The sequence below is a fragment of the Nelumbo lutea genome, chromosome 1 (genome assembly GCF_056320005.1).
Source record: "Nelumbo lutea isolate HS-2025 chromosome 1, American lotus-T2T, whole genome shotgun sequence".
Taxonomy (NCBI): Eukaryota; Viridiplantae; Streptophyta; class Magnoliopsida; order Proteales; family Nelumbonaceae; genus Nelumbo; species Nelumbo lutea.
In genome coordinates, this window is record NC_142684.1 from 20,538,858 (window position 1) to 20,561,696 (window position 22,839).

The 22,839-nt window shown below is 38.3% G+C and overlaps 1 protein-coding gene and 1 pseudogene across 1 annotated transcript; one reads left to right on the plus strand and one right to left on the minus strand.

Moving 5' to 3' along the window:
* The first annotated feature begins 1,045 nt into the window (after window positions 1-1,045).
* On the plus strand, window positions 1,046-13,283 carry LOC148873864 (pentatricopeptide repeat-containing protein At1g62350-like). Its single transcript, XM_088941334.1, has 2 exons — window positions 1,046-1,475; window positions 12,337-13,283. The coding sequence occupies exons 1-2, from the start codon at window positions 1,098-1,100 to the stop codon at window positions 12,748-12,750; spliced, it is 792 nt and encodes a 263-aa protein (XP_088797460.1). The 5' UTR covers window positions 1,046-1,097; the 3' UTR covers window positions 12,751-13,283.
* Window positions 13,284-20,536: 7,253 nt separating this feature from the next.
* LOC148873865 (telomere repeat-binding factor 1-like) lies at window positions 20,537-22,839 on the minus strand (annotated as a pseudogene).

Consider the following 22,839-nt stretch of genomic DNA (forward strand, 5'->3'; position numbering starts at 1 on the left):
AGTTTTATTGTCTTGATCATGGTTTTAAAACTGTTGTTCATCTGTGTAGTCAAAATGTTCATTTCAACCTTGGAACCGATCACTTATTCGGTTCTGTTTTTTACTCGGCTCGGATTTTTCCAAAAAATCATTGAATCAGTCACTGAACTACTGATTTAGACGGTTGAACCGTTAAACTGTTCGACTTGACAATGGTTTTCTATTCATTTTTTATTTTAATTATTTTTAAAATTTGGATAAATTACATATAAGCACCCTAAACTTTCAATTGCAACACTTGAGATTACTCTGAACTCTAAAAAATCGACACTTGGATTCATCCGTTAGTATTTTACTAGTTAAACATTATATAATGCCAAAACCACCCTTCTATCAATTAAACTTATATAGTCTCATTAATACCATATATGGTATTAGTCATCATGGGAGAAGTGGCTAGTTTTGGCATTATGTAATATTTAATTGACTAACAGAATGGACTCAAATGTCTATTTTTGAGAGTTTAGGGTATTCAAGTATTGTAATTAAAAGTTAAAGGTACCCATATCTCACTGCCTTTAAAGTATAAGGTACCTATCCATAATTTACCCTTTGATTTTCTAAACTTATCCCAATACATCCGTAGGGCTGTTCATAAAATAAAATAAGCTGACCAAACCAGCTAAACCAGAGGTGGGTCAGCTTTAAAATGAATCAATTTGGTTGCGGGTTATATTACAGTAAACCAAATTGAAACTGAACCGAAGTAATAACCTATATTTCCATTAAAATATGTTGATATGAGATTCAAAAATCAAAATTTTATCATCTCTTACTATTTTTTTTTTGACAGAAATATAAAAAAGTTCAAACTCGGTTTTTTGCAATTATTGATCGGTTTCGGTTGGCCTAATAATGAACCCGACAGTGTCGGTTTGGTTGGCACAAATAGGTAAACCGAACCGACTCGATCCGTGTACAGCCCCAAGACGGTTCAGTTTCCGGGTCGGCTCCTGAACCTCGGTCAGGACTAATAAATGGGACGATACTTTTTCCACTTCTGTATCATTGTATGTGTATCTTCTTCCTCTTTTCCAACATCTGATATACTGAATGCCATGCTGCGTTTAGCCCGAAGTTTACTTGAGAGAACAACAAGTGGGCTTGCAAGACATAGAAGTTCTGCCTTGAAATCCCTAGCCATTGGTTTTCTTCAAAGGGATGAAGGATCAAAAAATGGAAACAGAAAACAGGAAGAAGGCTTTGTCTGTCATTTCTCTGGGTCGGCTTCAAGCCCTAGCTTGTCAATATGGAGGCGGAAAAAAGAGATGGGAAAGGAAGGTCTTATCATTGTTAAAGAACTTAAGAGGTTAATGTCTAATGCAATTAAGCTCGACCGATTTATGCAGTCACATGTCTCTCGCCTCCTTAAGTCTGATCTTTTTGCGGTTCTGGCTGAGCTCCAACGCCAAGATCAAGTTTTTCTCTCTATGAAGGTATGGGTTTTAGTGAATTTGATCATTTCTAGTTTGTCCTTTTTGGAAAAAACAATGTGGAGTATGGTATGGATTGTTTTCTTAGTTGTTGAATTCTTTTTTGCTGTTTTTTTTTTTTTTTAATTTCATTTGTTTTCCTTTTGGTAACTAAAGTTTTTCGAGTTCTTTTATAACATGGCAAAAGAATCGAGTGAATCATTCACTGGTCACCAAGATGGTGTTGTGACTATTAAGCTTTTTCCTTGTTCCTCGTCTTCCTACGTGAATTAGTTCCTATGCTTTTGGCATCTGGGATATGGTTGAGGCGTTGCAATTCAGATTTTCCCTTTTAACACTTTTCTTGAGATCTCTTGACTGTGACTGTGATACTGGAAATTTGGAACCCTCTACGTATCCTAGCTTGTACTCTCCTATATGATAAAACACTAACAATGGACTCAAATTGTTAAATAACAATAAGGTTATGATTTATGCAAATGTTTTTGATCCCCTGCACACAAAATGAAGTAGTTAACCTTTCTTGAGAACTTAACTCAGCTATGCCTTATTCTAATCAATTTGGCTTGACTAGACACATCCTCTCCCACCAGTCTACATTTCATTTTTCAAAGTATCAAGTCCTCAAGGTCCTTAGCAAGCCTCCAATACGAGACGTATAGGGGTTTTGAGTCTTTTCAGGGGGTTGGCAGGCCAAATGCTGATACCCCACCAATTTTGGAAAAAAAATACTAAAAAAAGTTATAGGCTGTCAAACACCTCATACACAGCTTCATGCATATCGGGTGTATTGATACTTTGAACCTTGGCCCTAAGTTCTTTGTTTCTATTTCAACTGGCATTCTTTTGCATCTTTCTTTTCCTTTTAGAGCCTTCGTTCAATGTTTTCTTAGAAAATAAGGAAATTATTTTAGGCATTATGATGATAAGGCCTTAGAGGCTCCGTACTGCTTTTACAAGACAAAGGAAGAGAAATGGAAAGACTTGATGTTAAATGAATCCTGAACATAATCCAGTATAATGGCTTATGACCTTTTTCCTCCTTTTTCTCCTGTATTTTTGTGGCATTCAGATAAATGCTTGATACCGTATTTTGTAAGGACTAAGGAGTTCCCCAATAATATTCTGTATGTAAGGACTAAGGAGAATAAAAATGAGACCCCCGCAGGAGACATATAATAGTAATATCAACAGTCCAAAGAAAATTTTATTACACTTGGAGGATGTTGGATCCACCTTTTGAATGTTTCAACCAGGGGTGAACCATTCCAAATACCAACAAATAGATAGGAACTGTTGAATTATAGTTTCCTATTTGTTAGTCAGCAAGTCATCAAATCACCATGTACAAAGTACAAACCATGCCAAGCAGCAGCTACAGAGTTCTCTGAATTTTCACATTGGTTCCATTGCTTATTCTAGAATGAGTCCTAAATATTTTCAAGTTCTCAGTTCTTCCAAGCTGTTCTGTTATGCCATATTCCAATCCCTTTCTTTCACTTTATTTTCAACATTTAAACTGCAACTGTAATTTGTAATGAATTTCAAACATTTTGTTCTTAATTGTATTTTTTCTAGCACTTGAGATATTTCTAATCCATACTCAGCCTTATTCATGTGCTTAACCTTAGATGTCTCTTTGCGTTTCTATTTGAGTATAGTATAGATCACATCACATATTTTTGTTTTTTGGATGAATAACACTATTCATTAATGAAACAATGAAAGCTCATTTCCCATGAATGAGTTTCTTGTTATTTGACTGGTTATTCATCCTCTTAATTTTGATTTATGAGGATTAAAGTTAGCTAATATCCTTTATGTGGATTTCTATGACTGGAGATTGCTCGTATGCTTAAATATATTAAATCAATTTAAGTTATCTAATTAATTAATTTATTGTGGATTTCTTTTGTGTTACTCAAGGCAGATTTATAATTTTGGGCAATCAGCCCTTTCTATGTATTTCCTCTTATTTGAGAAACTCAGAAAATCATAATTCATAAATAACATTTTTAATGCTTTAGCTCTTGACTTCTCAAGTTCTCATGACATGGACTCTGGTGCATCTCAGTTTTACAAAGTTGAAAACTGATTGGTTAAAGATCTTTGCAATCAGAACTCTTGCATTAAAATTGTTATTCTTTGGCCTAAACTAAGGATTTAAAGCCTAAGTTGCACCCTAATCCATGCTATTGATGTAGCTCAAGTTACAAGAAATAATATGGAAGATATAACTCAAAAAGAAATAAAAGAGAAGAAAGTGGATGGATTTTTTTTTTTTTTCGAGAAAAGGCAAAGTATAGGATTTCATTATCAAAAAGAAACCCTGCACAACTAGAGCTGGGTAATGGGAATGCAAGAAACATCCCTCCTATTTTGTTTAGACATATTGACCCATGGCTGTTTACAAAAAGAGTAGTATCATGTACAAAAAATGAGCTATAATAATTTCCTTTAAAGAACTTATGAGTTGCTATAATAATTTCCTTGTTTTGGAAAATTCTTTCATTCCTTTACAAGCCTTATCCCAACTATATGGGGTTGGCTACATGAATCCTGTTTTGCCAATCTGTTCTATTTAAAGCCATATCCATTGTTAAATTAATAGTGCTGAAATCATTTCTTACTACTTCTACCAATGTCCTTTTTGGTCTACCCCAAGCTCTTCTATCCCCTACAATGTGTAATAAATCACTTCTTCTAATTGGCGTAGTTGGTGATCTTCTACTCTTCTATGCACGTGCCCAAACCATCTTAGTGTACTCTCTCTCTAATTTTACCACCTATTGGAGCTACTCTTAGGTTCCTATGGATAACTTCATTCCTAATCCTATCCTTTCTAGGTTTTCCACTCATCCATATAAGCATTCACATTTCTACCACACTCATATTCTAGAGGTTTTATTTCTTGATCGCCTAATACTTTGCCCCATACAACATAGCCGGCCTTACAACAGTTTTATAAAATTTTCTTTTTAATCTAAGTGTTATTCACCTATCATATAAAAGTCCTACCCCCTCCATTTTTCTCATCCTGCTCTAATTCTTTTGGTGACAACCTCTTCAATTTCTACCTTGTTATGAATTATTGAACCAAGGTACCGGAAATGTTCACATTGAGTTATCTCTTTTTTGTGGTAATAAAATAATTGTTTTTTTGAAAAAGAAAGAAAGTACAAAGGAGAATGACCAGAAGTTACATTGAGTTATCTGTTAGTCTCCAATCCTAAGTGTATCCTCATTTACACTCTTATTATTACTAAATTTACATGTCATATAATCTGTTTTAGTCCTACTTATTTAAAAACCTCTTGTTTTTTAAGGCATTCCTTTCCTGCCATATATCCCAAAAAACCGATGTAGGTAGTATGCTCCATGCAGCCTTACCTTGAAATGTTCACATTGAGTTATCTCTTGGTCTCCAATCCTAAGTGTATCCTTATATATACTCCTATTATTACTAAATTTATATGCCGTATACTCTGTTTTAGTCCTACTTATATAAGAACCTCTTGTTTTTAAGGCATTCCTTTCCTGCCATAACCCAAAAAACCGCTGCAGGTAGTATGTTCCATGCAGCCTTACCCTTCATGCTTAAATCTTGCAACCACCACCTCTTCAAAATTCTGCAACTGATGTTGGCCAGCATGTACCCTTCTCCATTCTCCAAAGTACAAACATAATAAGCAAAATCACAGTGGATGAGAAGGTAATCAACAGTTTCCAATTAACCCTTACAAGACACACAATTTGTTCTGTTCAGATTCATTCCTTTTTTCATTAAGTTTTTTTTTTTTTTTTGGATCAGCAACACAAAGAAGATTTATTAATTATAAAAAGGAGTACAATAAGGAATTGTGGGCAAAGAGAAAGCCCGAAACCACTTTCAATATTTACAAAACAGCCCATAAACATGGAATATCTCTGAATGCCTTGTTTAGCTAACCCATCTGCCATGCTGTTTGCAGACCTCTTAATCCACTTTATTTGGGTTGTCATATCTTTAGAAACCTGCTTGAATCACCTGAATTCATTCTTTAACTGCCAAAGTACTCCTTCCCACTTTTTCAGCCAGTCAACAATTCTGGAATCACCTTCAATAATCAATCTGTCAATCCCCAATTCTTTGGCTTTCTCCACCCCGTACACAGCTGCCAACAGTTCTGATCTCACCGCATCTCCTTGTTGAATAGGGCCTGAAAACATGGCTAGAATATTTCCATTTTCCTCCCTGATTACCCCACCAATACCCGAAGGTCCAGGATTGCCCATGCAGCTGCCATCAAAATTTAATTTCTTCCATCCAGCCCATGGAGGTGTGTTATGGACGCCTTCCTCGGGAAGACGTACCATCGCTGCTGGCAGCAACAGGCCCCGGGCCCACCGCCAGCAGCAGCAAGGATTCAGTGATGCTCATCCTACCCAGTTCAGCAACAACAGCCTTATCTAGATTAGATTAGCTCATTTTGCTTGTTCTTATCTTATTGTTCTTATCTCTTATCTTATCTTGTTAATAGCTTATCAGATTAGGATTAGCTTAGCTTATCTTATCTTGTTAGTAGCTTATCAGATTAGGATTAGATTATCTTATCCTTAGCAAGATAAAACTGGAAGTCTCCCTATTCAGCAAGGAGACTCCCTTTGATTAGGACTCTTGTAATCTCCTATTTAAGGAGACCCCATTATTGAATGAGATATCAAAATATTCAGTCAAGAGTGAGTTAGGAGAGTTGGTGATCTCTTGGACAAATCACCGAAGGTGCCAAGATAGGTTCATCACGAGCAGGAAGGAACAAGGGAAAACAAGAGGTTTTCCCCGTGGGCCGACCCGTGACGAGATCCTATTCCCGGGCCCTCAACAACTTGGTATCAAAGCAAGGCGTCATGGGAGATCTGGAACAGCTACCTTCCAAGGTCCACGACCTCGAGCACCAACTCGTGGAGACCAGCTCCGAAGTTCGTGAGATCAAAGGTGAAGTGCGAGAACTGTGACGACTAATGGAGATGTTTCTTTCCAGCAGGGAAAGGAACTCTGACGGAAATACAACAGCTAACGACTGCCAGCCAGATCTGCCAGAGTCTTCCGGCGAACAGCAGTCCGTCGGCCTTGGAGCAACCATCATCCCCAAGTACAGCAGGCTGGAGTTCCCATCGTACAACGGCAACGGAGACCCCCTAGGCTGGCTGTATCACTGCGAGCAGTTCTTCCGGAATCAACGGACAAATGACCAGGACAAGGTAAGCCTAGTCGCCTTTCATTTAACAGAAGAAGCACAACTTTGGTTTTATCGGTTAGAGCAAGAAGAACCCGGGCTCAGTTGGCCCCAGTTTAAATCCTATTGCCTTCTTCGGTTCGGACCCCCATTGACCAGCAACCCACTGGGCGAGCTAATTAACCTTAAATAGACCGGAACAGTTGCTGAATACCAGCGACAGTTCCAAACCCTCCTCGCGAGGGCATCCTCCGTGCAACCAGACCAGCAAGTCGATATGTTCACAGCAGGGTTAGCAGAACCCCTGCGAGTGGATGTCGAGATGCAGAATCCCCCAAATTTGGTCACAACCATGAACTTAGCCCGCGCATTTGAGCGCAAGCTGCAACTCAGCCGCGGAATCTTTAATGTGGGTCGTCCACCGAACTCGTGGGTACCCCCAAGACCAGTAGCAACGACCCCCTCTTCTGCTACCAGCCGGGAAATGAAGCCTCCCACGACCACCACCTCTAGAGCAGTGACAAGTACAGGCAGTAACATGGTCACTCCACCCATCAAGCGCTTGACCAGGGCAGAAATGGCAGAGCGCCGAGCGAGAGGTCAATGTTTCAACTGTGATGACCTCAACTCGGCAGGACATAGATGCAAGAGGCTTTTTTGCCTTCTCATAGATGAGCAAGAGGAGGAGGAAGGGGAACCCGTCACATTCGAACCAGAGATCTCTCTCCATGCGATCACCGGTATTAAAACCTCTCAGACCATGCAGTTACATGCACAGATCGCAGGTCAGCCGGTGCGCATTCTTGTCGATTCAGGGAGCACACACAGCTTCATAAGTGAACATGCAGCCCTGCAGTTAAAACTACCAATGGAACTCCGGCTGCGACTACAGGTAGTCGTCGCAAATGGTGAAAAAGTTCACAGTCTAGGGATTTGTAAGGACGTCCCAGTACAAGTCAATTCTGAACTAATTCTTGTTGATTTATTTGTACTCTCATTGGATGGGTTCGATATTGTTCTTGGGGTCAAATGGTTAATTACCCTAGGCCCGATTTTGTGGGACTTCAGCGCACTCACCATGACCTTCCATCTGAATGGCAAGCAAGTTTCATGGCACGGTTGCAGGGTTAAAGAAAAGATACCGCAGGTTCATGCACTCCAGACAGAACCAGCAGCCATGGAAAAACTTCTCGCCGAGTTTTCAGATCTGTTCCAGGAACCGAAGGGCCTTCCCCCTTCCCGAGCTTGCGACCATTGTATTCCTCTGGTGGCGGGTTCAGCACCAATCGTTGTCAGGCCTTATTGCTACCCTCACTTACAGAAGGATGAGATAGAAAAACAATGTACAGCGATGTTGAACCAAGGGATCATACGCAAAAGTCACTCTCCCTTCTCTTCGCCGGTTCTGTTGGTGGCGAAGCAGGATGGAACGTGGAGGTTCTGTGTTGACTATAGAGAACTCAATGACCGGACGATCAAAGATAAGTTCCCTATTCCCGTTGTTGACGAACTGCTGGACGAGTCGCATGGTGCCCAGTATTTCTCTAAGTTGGACCTCAGGTCCAGATATTTCCAAGTTCGCATGGCTCCCGGTGACGTGAAGAAGACTGCTTTTTGCACCCACCATGGCCACTTTGAATTTTTAGTCATGCCATTCGGACTCTCCAATGCACCATCTACATTTCAGTCACTAATGAACGAGGTATTCCAGCCCCATCTGCGCAAATTTGTTTTAGTTTTCTTTGATGATATCCTCATTTACAGCAAATCATGGGTAGAGCATGTCCACCATCTGAGGACCGTTTTCGTACTCCTACGCCAACACAGCTTATTCCTGAAACGGTCCAAGTGCTCCTTCGGGGAGCGACAGGTTCTTTACCTCGGCCACATCATCCATGGGCAGGGTGTAACAGTTGATAGTTCCAAGATTCAGGCTATAACAGAATGGCCCAAACCTCAATCCGCCAAGGCCTTATGCGGGTTCCTCGGTTTAACGGGTTACTACCGCAAATTTGTACAGAACTATGGAGTGTTGGCATCCCCGTTAACCAACCTGTTGAAGAGAAACTCCTTCCGGTGGGACGACGCAGCTGATGAAGCTTTTCTGTCACTGCGAAATGCACTGTCTTCAACCCCTGTCCTGCAATTACCTAATTTCGCCCTCGAATTTACAGTCGAGTGCGATGCTTCCGGAGTGGGTATCGGGGCCGTACTACAGCAGCAAGGGCACTCGATCGCCTTCTTCAGCCGCAGATTGGCTGACTGGCATCTGAAGCTTCCAGCCTATGAGCGCGAACTAATTGGCCTTGCCCGAGCCATCCAGCACTGGAGGCCGTATTTGTGGGGGCGGTCGTTCATCGTCAAAACTGATCATTACAGCCTCAAATACCTGTTAGAGCAGCGTCTCACCACTTCCCCTCAGCAGCATTGGGTTAGCAAACTGCTCGGGTTTGACTTCCGGGTGGAATATAAAGCGGGATCCTCTAATCGCGCAGCTGATGCCTTGTCTAGGCGAGAAGAAGACGTGATGGTTCTATGTAGCATTTCCCAACCTCGGATCTCTCTGTTTGATGACATTAAGAAGGCAACACCACAGTCCCCAGAATGGTCGCTCTTACTGCAGAAGATCCAGACCGGCACGGCCGACCCCGATTGGTCACTTCACGACGAGTTGGTACTGTATAAGGGACGAGTCCATCTTCCAGCAGACTGCCCGTTGATTCCCACCATCATCACCAGCATCCATAACTCCACCCACGAGGGCATTCAAAAAACACTATACCGCGTCCGGACTGATTTCCATTGGCGAGGTATGAAGACTTCACTAGTGCCTTCTGGAAAGAGTTATTTCGACTACACGGCACCACCCTGGCCTACTCATCAGCTTACCGGCCACAAACCGACGGTCAGACAGAAGTGGTTAACCGCACTATCGAGATATATCTCCGCTGTTTCGTAGGCGATCAACCTCGACGGTGGTTGGAATGGCTTCCTTAGGCCAAGTACTGCTACAACACAACCTACCATTCCTCCCTCGGCATGACTCCCTTTCGCGTCGTTTATGGTAGGGATCCTCCCCTTTTGCTGTCCTACGAGCCTGGATCTACTCGCTTGGACGCAATCGATCACTCCTTACAGGACCGCGACGCCCTCCTCGCCGACGTCCACATTCGCTTACAGCAGGCCCAGCTCCGCATGAAGCTCCACTATGATAAGCACCACCGGGAACTGTCGTTCGATCCAGGACAATTTGTTTGGTTGAAGCTCCAGCCCTACCGGCAGCGCTCCTTGCGCCACAAGGCTGCCCCGAAGCTGGCTCCTAAGTACTATGGGCCCTACAAGGTTCTGCGACGGATTGGCAGTGTGGCCTACCAGCTGGAATTGCCAGAGACTAGCCGAATTCATGATGTCTTCCACATCTCCTTGCTGAAACCATTTACGGGTGTTCCCCCGAACCAAGTTCCCTCCCTGCCACCCTTGAAAGATGGCAAACTGGTCCCCCAGCCTAAAACTGTCACCCACTCTCGTTTTAATCGTGGAATCCTTGAAGTCTTGGTGGAATGGTGTGATCTACCACCAACAGAAGCCACATGGATCCCATTGGCAGAGTTCCAAGCCACATATCCAGCTTTCTAGCTTGAGGACAAGCTCATAGTCCAGGAGGGGAGTAATGTTATGGACGCCTTCCTCGGGAAGACGTACTATCGCTGCCGGCAGAAACAGGCCCCGGGCCCACCGCCAGCAGCAGCAAGGATTCAGTGATGCTCATCCTACCCAGTTCGGCAACAACAGCCTTATCTAGATTAAATTAGCTCATTTTGCTTGTTCTTATCTTATTGTTCTTATCTCTTATCTTATCCTGTTAATAGCTTATCAGATTAGGATTAGCTTAGCTTATCTTATCTTGTTAGTAGCTTATCAGATTAGGATTAGATTATCTTATCCTTAGCAAGATAAAACTGGAAGTCTCCCTATTCAGCAAGGAGACTCCCTTTGATTAGGACTCTTGTAATCTCCTATTTAAGGAGACCCCATTATTGAATGAGATATCAAATTATTCAGTCAAGAGTGAGTTAGGAGAGTTGGTGATCTCTTGGACAAATCACCGAAGGTGCCAAGATAGGTTCATCACGAGCAGGAAGGAACAAGGGAAAACAGGAGGTTTTCCCCGTGGGCCGACCCGTGACGAGATCCTATTCCCGGGCCCTCAACAAGGTGACTCAGACCTCAATTATTTTTTGTCTTCTAGAGGATGAGTGAGCTATTGATCCCCATGAGCTAAAAGCTTTAAAGTTTTCACCCAATGTGCCACCCTTAACACAGCTTCCTTACTCCTTTCTTCATTAAGTTTTCTCTGGTAAGTACCTGTCTTTTACCCTTTTGCCTTCTCTGTTAAGGTCCACCTGGCTCTGTCATGGGGTCTAATTCCCAGTCATTCACATTTCTTTTGAACTGAAGTGTGCAAACAATGCTTCCATTCTGAACTTGCATGCAGTCTGCTACTCTTGCATCTTTATCCACTGCTATTTCAAAAAGATCCAGAAAAAAACATCCTTCGAGGGACTTGCACCACACCAACAATCCTTCCAGAACTTGACCTTCTGCCCATTTCCAATCTCAAACCTCAATCCTTTGTTGAACAGACTATACACCTGTTCTATTCCCTTCCAAACAGAGCAACCATAAATTTGAAAGACATTTCCAGGTTCCCAGCTCATGTTTTTTTTTTACGGCATACTTAGCCTGAATGGCCCTCTTCCATAATTCACCCTCCTGTTCACCAAACCTCCAGGACTATTTGCTTAGAAGTACTTTATCGATTTCCTTCAATCTCCTTATCCCCAAATCTCTAGCCTTTTTTGGCTTACACACCTTTCTCCAATCAACAAGATGGAACTTCTTTTCCTTCTTCCATCCCTTCTATAAGAAGATGGAATTCACTCTCTCAAGAGGGAACTTATTGAACTTTTAAAAGAAAAATTTTGGATATATAAAAGAAAAGGCAAAATCTACATCTCTCATCTCCCATACTTGAAATTACATGGATTTTGTATGGAAAAAAATATAGCTGTTGGAGCATTTAAAGCAAAACCAGCTGTTGACAATTTGCTACTTAACTAAAGCCCACTTGCAAATTAGCTGTTGGAAAACCATTGACTAAAATAGCTGCTGGAAACCTACTAGTGAGTTCAAATGTGGTTTCATCTGTCCTCTCCTTTGGAAATGATTTGGTGCTTCTTGGCTCATGGTTTTAAGCTGTTTCAATTACCTATGTCAGCTTTTTCTCGGCAAAAAGCTGAAATATGTTTTTTCTTGTAATACCCTAGAGATTACTCTTTTGTGTTTCTTTGGCACATTAGTTGGTGTTTTCTGCATATCTTTTATGGTCAGCATAAATTGTTTGTTGAATCATGTTTCTTTCCCTTTAGTTGTAGGATATTACTCTATTTTTTCTCATAGATATGAAATGTAGAGAATGGCTCATTGTTCTGGTCTCACTCATCCTAGAATATAACAAATGAGCATTATTTTATTTTGTTTTTTTGCTGCGAGCATTACTTGAAAACTAGTTTAGTGCATTTTCAGTTTCATCTTGTGGTATTGTTTTTAGTGTTTATTTCTTTAATCTTTCTTTTTTTCCCCTACAGATATATGATGTGGTGAGAAAAGAAATATGGTACCGCCCAGACATGTTCTTTTACAGGGATATGCTTATGATGCTTGCTAGGAACAGAAAGGTGGATGAGGCCAAGAGAGTATGGGTGGATTTGAGGAGGGAGGAAGTCTTGTTCGATCAGCACACTTATGGAGACATTATCAGGTCCTTCTTAGACAGTGGATTGCCTTCTGAAGCAATGGAGTTGTATGAAGAGATGAGGCAATCTCCTGATCCTCCAATCTCTTTGCCTTACCGTGTTATCTTGAAAGGGCTCATACCATATCCTGAATTGAGGGAGAGGGTAAAGGAAGATTTCCTGGATCTATTTCCTGATATGATCGTCTATGATCCACCAGAAGATCTATTTGATAATTCAGAAATTGATAAGACAGAGCAAAGATGATTAAGGATGCCAAATTCATTACAGATGCACCCAAATTTTTCTTTCTTATGCAGAGTTCTGAAAGGCAAAGGCTCATCAGAGGCAGAACTTTCACAAGGGAGAGATAATATACGGGTACTTGGACATTATTCAGTGTTTATGAAGGCCTTGTAAGAACACACACAGAATCGTGTTTGGTGAATACATCCAATCTAGCAAACATTGTGGGTTGTGGAGCAAGTTATTGAGGGTGAGATGTCTTGTTGTGACAGAAGAAAAGAAGATGGTCAGCCCAATCTATGTTGCCTATACAAGGCAAGGACATGACTGGACAATTGTCTGTTTAAACTAAGAGTTGAAATATCCAACACAATACGACACCCTTGTACAGGTATCTGGGTGTCATAGAACCCAGTATGTTACTTTTAAAACAGTTCTCTCTCTCTCTCTCTCTCTCTCTCTCTCTCTCACTCTCATTTGATTACCTTAATCATTTGATAGGGCAAAGAAAAGTCGAGCATAAAAAAAAAGATTGAAGAAAGGTGTATTTGACATGATTTCATTGTTCTATTATTGTAGGAGAGCTAGAATGGCCTGAGCCAATGCAAATTCGTGCAATCATTCATCAAAAGAAAAAAAAAAAAGCAAATTCATGCAATCTTCTTGATGCTGGTTATCAGTGGATGCCAATTTCTTTGCACTCGAGTGTGGCATTGGCTTCTGCTCTCTAGGATGGAGCCAATAACCTAAATTGAAGTTGGATTTCGTTATCATCATTGGTCACATTATTCCAAGAAAGTTTCAAAGTAAAATCCCGAAGACAATTTTAAAAGATGTGTAATAAATTGGTGGAACTCCCAAAAATCCCACAAATACACCGTTAGTACCAAGTCTAAAGTTTAAATTACACCTAGGGCCTGTTAGATAGCGCTTAGCGCTGAAGTCTTAAAGAGTACAAAAAGTGCATTTAAGAGGGTTCGGTTCACTCTTTAAATCTTCAGCCTTAATTTACAGATCACCCCAATCCTTTCACACAATGTTGTTTTTGTTTTCCAAATATACTCTCGAAACACTTTCTACTTTGAGATCTCATGTGGACATGAAGCAATAATCTCTTTCTTCTTTCTTTCAATGATATTATCAATAATAATGTTTTAAACAAAAATAATAAAATATAAAAATAATATTAAATATTAACATGCTAATAAAAATAATAAAACAATAAAACCCAATGTTTTAAAAACTAACCCAAAATTGAAATCGCTTTGGCCATCAGTTTTTGGGTCAGTAGTTCTACCACCTGATTCGAATGGATGGCCCATCACAATTTAAAAAATAAAAAATAATTAAAATGAAAAACGATAAAAAACCATTCATTGGGTCAAACGAGTTGACTGTTTGAATTAATGAGTCGTTGACCAAGTCAACATTTTGACCATAAGATTGGGTTTGGGGCGAAATGGAACCGATTGCTTGGATGGTTTTTCGGCCGAATAGTACGATTGTTTGTGTCAACAACGGTTTGAAAACCATGACCAAGTCAACACTTTTCATACCCAAGGTTAAATGGTTATTTGTTAATTTTCAGAATTAGGGGAGTAAATGATATTCGAAAATCCAAATTTGTATTCGAGATTGGATATAATCGAATCGAGTTCAGATGATTCGAACGTTATTAACAGTCGGATTCGAATAAGACATCTGTACCGATTAATTTATTGAACCGAATTCGAATAACACTTGATTCGATTCGATAAATATTTGATTCGATTATATAGATTATAACTATATAAATTATACTTATAATAAATGATTATTATAATTATAATTATAATAAATAAATATATTATTTTATTAAAGTACATTGAATGATGGCTTTTAAAAAGCTTTTTTTTTATATTATTTTAATAGCAAAAGTTGAATAAAGACAAACTATTTAAGAGGCTATGATGATTTTTCGAATAAGAGGCATGTCTCATTAATTATCTCCCACCTGTTAGTATTATTTTAACATTTGTTATGATGATTTCTTAAATAAGAAGCATGCCACATTAATTATCTCCCACTTTTAAACATTATTTTAACATTGGTGCTTGTCCCATTTATTATCTCACACTATTTGCATTGGAATCATTTCAACTTTACTATTCACTTTCTTCTTCTTCTTCTTCTTCTTCTTCTTCTTCTTCTTCTTCTTCTTCGATTCAAGCTTGTGTTTCTTCTCAATTCTTCTTCGGTTCATGGCTGCATTTCTTCTTTGCCTTTTATGATTTGTTATAGCTTTACAAGTTTAAACCTTTTTGATTTTTTATTTTTGAATTGCATTCTCTCTTATTCTCTCTCTCTATGCATTTTGTAGAGCTGAATATGGAGATCAACAATCTCTCCATTGTAGAATACACCAATAGTGATCTCTCTATGCTTGTTGCAGAACACACCAACATTACAATACCAAATCGATGGCTATTATTCAAAACTTTTTTTTTTATTTGTATTTTCTTTTTGTTTCTTAGAGGTTGGATGAATAGAGAATGAGAAAAAAATTTGAACTGGGTTTCTTCTTATTCATTTGGTGAAGTTGGGATAGATTGACATTAAAAAAATTTTTGAATTCGAATATTCGATTATATAAACGAATTCGAATTCGACTTAGTGTTTTAAAAAAACATCGAATATCAAGTCGAATTCGAATGTTTATATTTTTAATCGGTTTCAAATTCAAATCAAGCTTGATTCGATTCCAATTCGCTCCATTTACACCCCTATTCAGAATTCAACATTCAGATTTTAGAACCCCATTCTCTACATTCAGACTTTAGTACTAAGAAAAGTTCACCAACTCCAATACACATCTTAAAGTAATTATTACAGTTTCAGAGGCATTCCGACTTCAGAATTCAATGCAAACGAACAAACCCTTAATATATTATTATAATATAATGTAGTGCCCTTTTTTTGAGAAAAGTTTAACCAAATTTCATTAAAGTAGGAAAGAAAAGATGAGAGGAAGTACAAAACGGGGGAGAACCCCAAAGAGATCACAAGGGAGGAAATTTGTCATTATACAACTTTTCTAAGCATGTACCTAGTTTAGCTAAGTCATTTGCAATAGGATTTAGCTCCCTTGGGATCCAAAACAAATTTGCATTTAGATAGTTCAAGGAATCCCTTGCTTTTGCCAAATAATGGCTCAACCTCTAAGGACCCCTTCCTTATCCCTTAGCCATTTAATGGTATTTGCTGAGTCTCCTACTATGGAGAGATTCTAAATACCCAAGCTTTTTACTATTCTGATTCCAGTGAGAGCAACCAACACTTTAGGCTTAGTTGAATTAGTAAATCCAATTGGGCCATTGAAAACCTAGCAAATATTACATCTTTCATCTCTTAAGGTGCCCCCAATTCTAGCTAAACTTGGATTAGCTACAACACTCTTGTCGAACTATAAAATCATCACACTATCATTGAATATTACTGGTTACCTTAAGGGAGTTTGAGTGGAGTGTGAAGATAAAAGAATAGTTTGTATATTTATGTTAAGATATTCAGTTGAGAGATCTTGGAACAACTCTGGATTAGCCACCCGAAAATTACAAAGATAGGAAATATCTGAAATTAACTCATTGAGAGTTCTGAGTTTATTTTCAAATAAACGCTTGTTTCTTTCCTCCCAAACTCCACAAATTACTGCATATAACACCACTTGCTAATAGGCTTTGCCTCTTCTACTTAGGTCATAGCCTTGCCACTAATGAATAAAGTCTTGAATGTGCTTTGGGAAAACCCAATGATAACCTGCTAGGTTTAAGAAGTGCAACCAAACCTTTTGACTGAACTTACAATGAATAAGAAGGTGATCAATTGTTTTTCCATCTTGCATACACAAGCAACGGGCATGAGGAGAAATGTAAAGCCTTCCCAAGATTTTCTTTGTAAGGAGATCACATGTGTTTATACCATGTAGACAAGTTTTCCATACAAAAAAAAAAGGGAACTCTAGAAGGGAGGTTTCTACACTAGATTTTCTTAGAAGGGAACAATGAGTTGTCTTCCCCTATTGTTAGAGCCTTAAATAGACTTAGAAGAGAAATCACCATTTGGGTGTAGGGTCCACACTTAGGTATCAGGGGAGTGGGGGGAAATGTAGACCTCTTTATGACTTTAATGAGGGCCACAAGATCTAAAAATTCTTAGTCCCTTAAGGGTCTCTTTAGCTATAAATTCAGGTTGTTGATAGTAGGAAGGTCATGGATACAAGAGGAAACACTTGAGTCTTTGCCTAGGGAAATGTTGAAAAGTCTGGGAATAGGTCTGCTAAGGTAGAATTCCCCCACCAAAGGTATTTCTAGAATTTTATTTTAGAACCACTCCCCACTCTATTTCTAACAAAAGGAAAGAAGACAGAGTGTGAAGAGACTATACCTTTCCAAGGGTTTGAAGAGTTTACCCAGTTTGAAAGGAGGTTGCTATCCCATCCATTGTTTAATCCATATTTGCTTGTGACGACAACTATCCAAAGAGCATTGGATTCGATGGGGAACCTCCACAACCATTTACCCAGGAGGGAAATGTTTTTTTTTTCTTTTAGACCCCTTCCTCCTTTGGCTTGCAAACTTGAACCTACCTTACAAATGATTTCTTTTTTCTCATCCTCCATCCCACAGAAAGTTTCTTTGAATTTTTTCAATTAGATTTGTTACTTTCATAAGAATTTGAAACATTGAGAGGAAATAGATAGGCAACAAGTTTGCTAGGATGGCCTTTAGAAGTGTAAGTCTTCCCCCTTTAGATAGATCGTTGATAACATCTCTTCTAGGATGCTAACTTCTTCTCACACTTCTTCATCATTGGCCCCTAAAAGTTTTAGGATCTTAGGTTTCCTCCAAGAAGCATCCCTAAATAGGAAATATGGAGGTTTTCCACTTTGCATTCCAACGCTGATTTGAACTATTTTAGAAGATCATCTGTTACAAAATTTATTGCTACAATGCTGCTTTTGCTAAAATTGACCCTCAAACACGTGATTATTAATTCAAAGCATTCAATTATCCTTTTCACACTGGTGGTGTTTTCTATGAAGGCATCTGGAAACAATATGATATCACCAACAAATTGTAAATGAGAAATATGAACCAAATTCCTCCCTATTTCAAACCCTTTCACCAGATTAAGAATGTTGGATTTTTTAGAGAGGTAATTGAAAATGTCCATCACCAGAGTTAAGAGGAAAGTAGAGAGTGGGTAGTCTTGTATGAACCCTTTATTTACCTTAAAGTAACCTTTTAGTTCCCCATTAACCATCACTGGAAACTAGGAAGAACCAATGGAGTCTTTCTTCCACATGATCCATCTACTACCAAATCCTCTAAGTTTTAAGCAGTATAAGATGCAATCCTAATCTACTTCATCATAAGCTTTTTTGATGTCTAATTTAACTAGAAGCTTGGGATTCCTAGAAGCATTTTTGTCTTCTACACACTCATTTTGCAATTAGGATGTCCACAATTTGTCTTCCTTCGACGAAAGCAAATTGGTTTGGGGATATGAGCTCTTAAGACTTCTTGAGCCTCCTTGCTAACACCTTGGCCAAGATTTTGTAAATGTTTCCTACCAAGCTTATTGGTCTAAAATCATTGACCTCTAAAATCCTCATTTCTTTTGGATAAGACAAAGAAAAATTGAATTTAATCCTTTGTTTATAATGGTAGAGGAATGGAAATCCCTAAAGAACTCTATTAGATCTTCTTTAACAATATCCCAACACTTCTGAAAGAAGTACAAGGGTAAACCATCTGGCCAAGGAGCCCTATTTCCATTCATGCTAAACAATATCCCAACACTTCTTTTTAGCTAAGCCTTATTTTCTAAAGGCAAGGTTAGGACTTCTCAATTCCTCAAGAAGTGGTTGCAAGCTCTTAGAGTACAAGCTTCTCAAGAAAAACAAAAAAGCTTATGTAATCTCCTCAACATTCTTCACTTCCCTTTGATCCACTTTCAATTTAGAAATGCAATTTTTACTACGCCTTCCTAAAGTGTAAGCATGAAAGAATCTAGAGCTATTATCTCATTCCTTTAGCCATCTCACTCTCCATCTCTTCCTCCAATAAATTTTTTTCTCTTCTGACTATCTTCTCCCACAATTTCCTCAAATCAACTCTTCTTACTTTACTTTAGTCATTTAGAGATCCATTTTGTTCCTTTATGTCTAAATCTTTTAGCTCTAAAAGAATATTCCTTTTTTCATCTTTAGAGGTTTTAAATTCTTCTTTTCCCCAAGCTTTTAACTTCTTTTTAGAAATTTCAGCTTTTGTAATAACTTGTAACCAACCCATCCCTCCTGAAGATCTTGCTGCAAGAATTGCTATCCATTTCTTACCCCTTATCCCCTACAAGGAGAATAAAAAAAGAGAGAGTAGACAGGAAGCTAGTATAATATAGTTCTATGAACCCGCATTTAAGGATAATTGATAGGAATTGAATAAAAAAGGGGAGCCCAATGCACGAAGCTCATGTCATTGCCGGGTTTGGGGAGTGAATTAAAAGAAGATAGATGGGGAATTAAATAACAAGAATTAATATATCTTAAAAGAAGAGTTAATTATGGGTTGTGGGTGTGAGTTTAAATTTTTAAAATTTTAAATAAATTAGAATCAAAGAAAACATTAAAAATGTAAGTGTCTATGCTTTACCTATAGTAATATGAACTTTAAATTTAGCATTATTAATGCATCTTTGAGATTCTTTGTGAGTTCTTCTACTGTAATCATGTGTATTCTAGTCATATCATTGTATTCAACACAAAATAGAGCTTTATCTAAGCTTTTACTCCAAACTTTCTCTTGGTGTTCAAAATTTGTTGTATGAGAATAGTCAGTGAGTGAAGTCTTAAGTATGTGTTTGGCTTAAGCTGCATATATGAGAGTGGAGTTGAATATGAGATTATGAAATTAGCCCAGGAGGGAAGAGTACTACTAGCCTGCCCCCATAAAGGCATTAAAGTTTTTTTTTTTTTTTTTTTGTAATTTGAGCTTAGTCCACTTCAGAATTTATAATGTGATTGTATAGTTTGGGTCAGTGTTAGGGGAAAAGATTCCCAATTCACCAGGGGGAGGAGGATAAATACATTTGAGGAATTAATTTATGAATTTTGAGGTGGAGTGGACTGTAAAAGGCCCTTTTTTTTTACATATCCTAAGTTTTTAGAAATTGACTTAAATATACCTTGTGCACTAACCCATTGGATTTAAAGATACCCTCCATCAATAAAATGTTACATGTGAATTCATTTACAATTTTTAAAATCCTATTTTACCCTTATATCCCTTTAATAGATGAAATTTTTTCTCTCTAGAATAATCCTCTTCTCTCCACTAGGGGTGGATTTGAGCCGAGCTTAGCCGAACATTTGGCTATTTGAGCTCGACTTGCCAAAACTCGAGCTAGAAACTTGAGCTCGAATCGACTCGACTCAAAAGCTTGTACATTCGAGCTCGACTTGGATTGAGATTGACTATGAGCCACACTTCCTATAAAAAATAAAAATTATTTTTTATTTTACATGCAAAAAATTAAGAATTATAAAAAACTATTTATCATGATACATATAAAAAATAAGAATGTTATTATACTATAGTAAAAATTATTGTATGTATGTATTAGGCACGATTATGTTTGCAAGCCTCTCGAGCTGACCTTCATTGGGCTCGAACTTGTCTCAAAACTCGGTTTAAACAGAACCAAATTGAGTTTTTCACGAGCTAAGCTTGAATAGCTTGTGAAAAAATTGATTCACTTTCACCCCAACTCTCTAGTATTTGCACTCCGAGCATCTTCTTTCTAAGAAAGATGATGACCTTAGTGCGATCATGCGCTTGCCCTTTACCTTAATCAATTTTCCCACTTGCTGTCAAAAACTTCAACTCCTCTGACAACAACCACTTGAAATTTGGCGATGCCCAACACCAGCAATGGTCTTCAATATACAAAACAATAGAAGTCCTGTTAGAATCAGTGGGCTCCTTCAAATTGGTTATAGCTTCCTATATAAGATCATCCAACATTTATGATGCTTTTTTTTCAGGCCTGCCATTTGCAATGTGTCACTACTATTAAATATTGCAAGAGTATTGGCATCATCACTTTGAACTACCGTACTGAGCGCCATTGTGTTATGATCATGCTTTGGGATCTGTTGGCTCCTTTTGAATTGCTAATCTAAGCCTTCTCCTTGAATCCCCACCCATTTGCCATGAAAACAGATTCCTCCATTTGTTTTGTCCTTCAGATCCATTTGAATGCAAAGCCAATGGGTTTTTCAATATTGTGCTCCATGTTTCTTAATCCCAGCCTTTAAGGGCAATTCCTTCTTTTGAGATTCATTTCTTTGGAGAACCCATTAGGAGAAGGCCAAAAATCTTTTTAGGTCCACCCACTAACATATTGAATAGTCATTAAATGTCTTTTTTTTTGTTCTTTTTGAAAATTTGAAATAAAATGAAGCACAGGGTATGTTTAAATCCATTTAAAAATTTAAAGTATGTTTAAATCTAGGGGTGCAAATGAGTCGGATCATGGTCCAATCCTATTTGGTTGAATTTGGATCACCCCTGTTTAGATCTTTGGATCAGATCGGATAATAGGATCCAATCAGAAATCAGATCAGATTTGGATCACCCCTATCCGATCTGAGAATATCCAACTTACCAATAGGATTTGAATTCAAATTGAAGCCTACCATATCGGATCAGAACTTTGGATCAGATCAGATCTGACATAAACAATGTCATAGGATTTGGATATACCCTGATTTAAATCCGATTTGATCCGTTTGCATCCCTATTTAAATCAATTTCTAAAAACTAAAGGTCAAGGTAAGTTTAAGTCTTTTACGGTTTTACCATTTTTCTTTTTAAATCTCCTAGGCTTGGCAATACGTCTGAATCTCATCTTTCATCAAAGGGAAAATCTATAATGCTGGAAAGACATGATACCCCAAGAGTTTTGACCAATCAAAACCCACCCATGAATTTCAATAAATTCCACTTGATTGGTTAACATGTTTATGATACCGGTTGGTCACAATTTATTGTTATAAAAAAAAATCATTAAGAATGCCCAAATTCATCACACTCAGTCTCACAACTACAGAATCCAATCCCATAAATAATTTGCATAAATTTATCACTCACACAACTATAAAACCCAATCTGCTGCGTTTGGTTTGAAAGAAAGAATAAATCTGTAATGCCAGAAAGAATTGCTCCCTGAAGGGCTTTGACCAACCAAATATCCCTGTGAATTTCGATAAATACCATCTGGTTGGTTATTACATTTTGTAACACCGGTTGATTGGTCACAAGTTTTTCTGGTGTCATAGTTGAACGCAATAGGAAAATAACATAAAAACAAGAATTGAAAAAAGTTCTTAAGGTTCAGTTTGGGAGGGGTACAAATACATAAAAAATAATACAAAATACATTATTTTGCACTCTACATATTTTTATTTATACTCCTTCCAAACTGAGCCTAAAGAATTTCACAGATTTTTTCAAGTATTCTTGCTCCGGTATATACTTGAAGATAATATTAAAATTAAGGTGATATTAATACATTATTCTGCACCAGAAAAGGGCTTTCCTATTTTTTGGCATAGCCTACATTACATTGTGGATTTTTTGATACCAATACTGTATCCAAGGTTCAAAATATTACATCGTACAATATATATCGATTTTGAATCTACCGAAATGATATTTACAAGGATCTAGGGCGTTTTCAAACATTACGACACATCCTATGATGTTTTATCATTGAAAGACATCATCATCATCATCCATGCCTTATTTACCACTTCTATCCATGTCCTTTTTTGTCTACCCAAGCTCTTCTAACCCCTTCAACCTGTGACAAATCACTTCCTAAAACCATGAGTTAATTAAAAATAGAAAAAAAGCCATCATTGAAAGTATCAATGAAAGTGGATACTTGCAGTACAGGTGACTCCAAAAACCGATACCTATTAGTCAACATGCACCAATACCTTTCAACCTTGCGGCTGCGTTTGGAAACGATGCAAATGGAGAAACAAATGTAATGCTGCAGGAGAAACAT

Coding starts and splice junctions, on each gene's coding strand:
- LOC148873864 (XM_088941334.1), top strand. CDS start 1,098: ATGCTGCGTTTAGCCCGAAGTTTACTTGAGAGAACAACAAGTGGGCTT. Junction 1,476..12,336: donor AAGTTTTTCTCTCTATGAAG/GTATGGGTTTTA, acceptor TTTCCCCTACAG/ATATATGATGTGGTGAGAAA.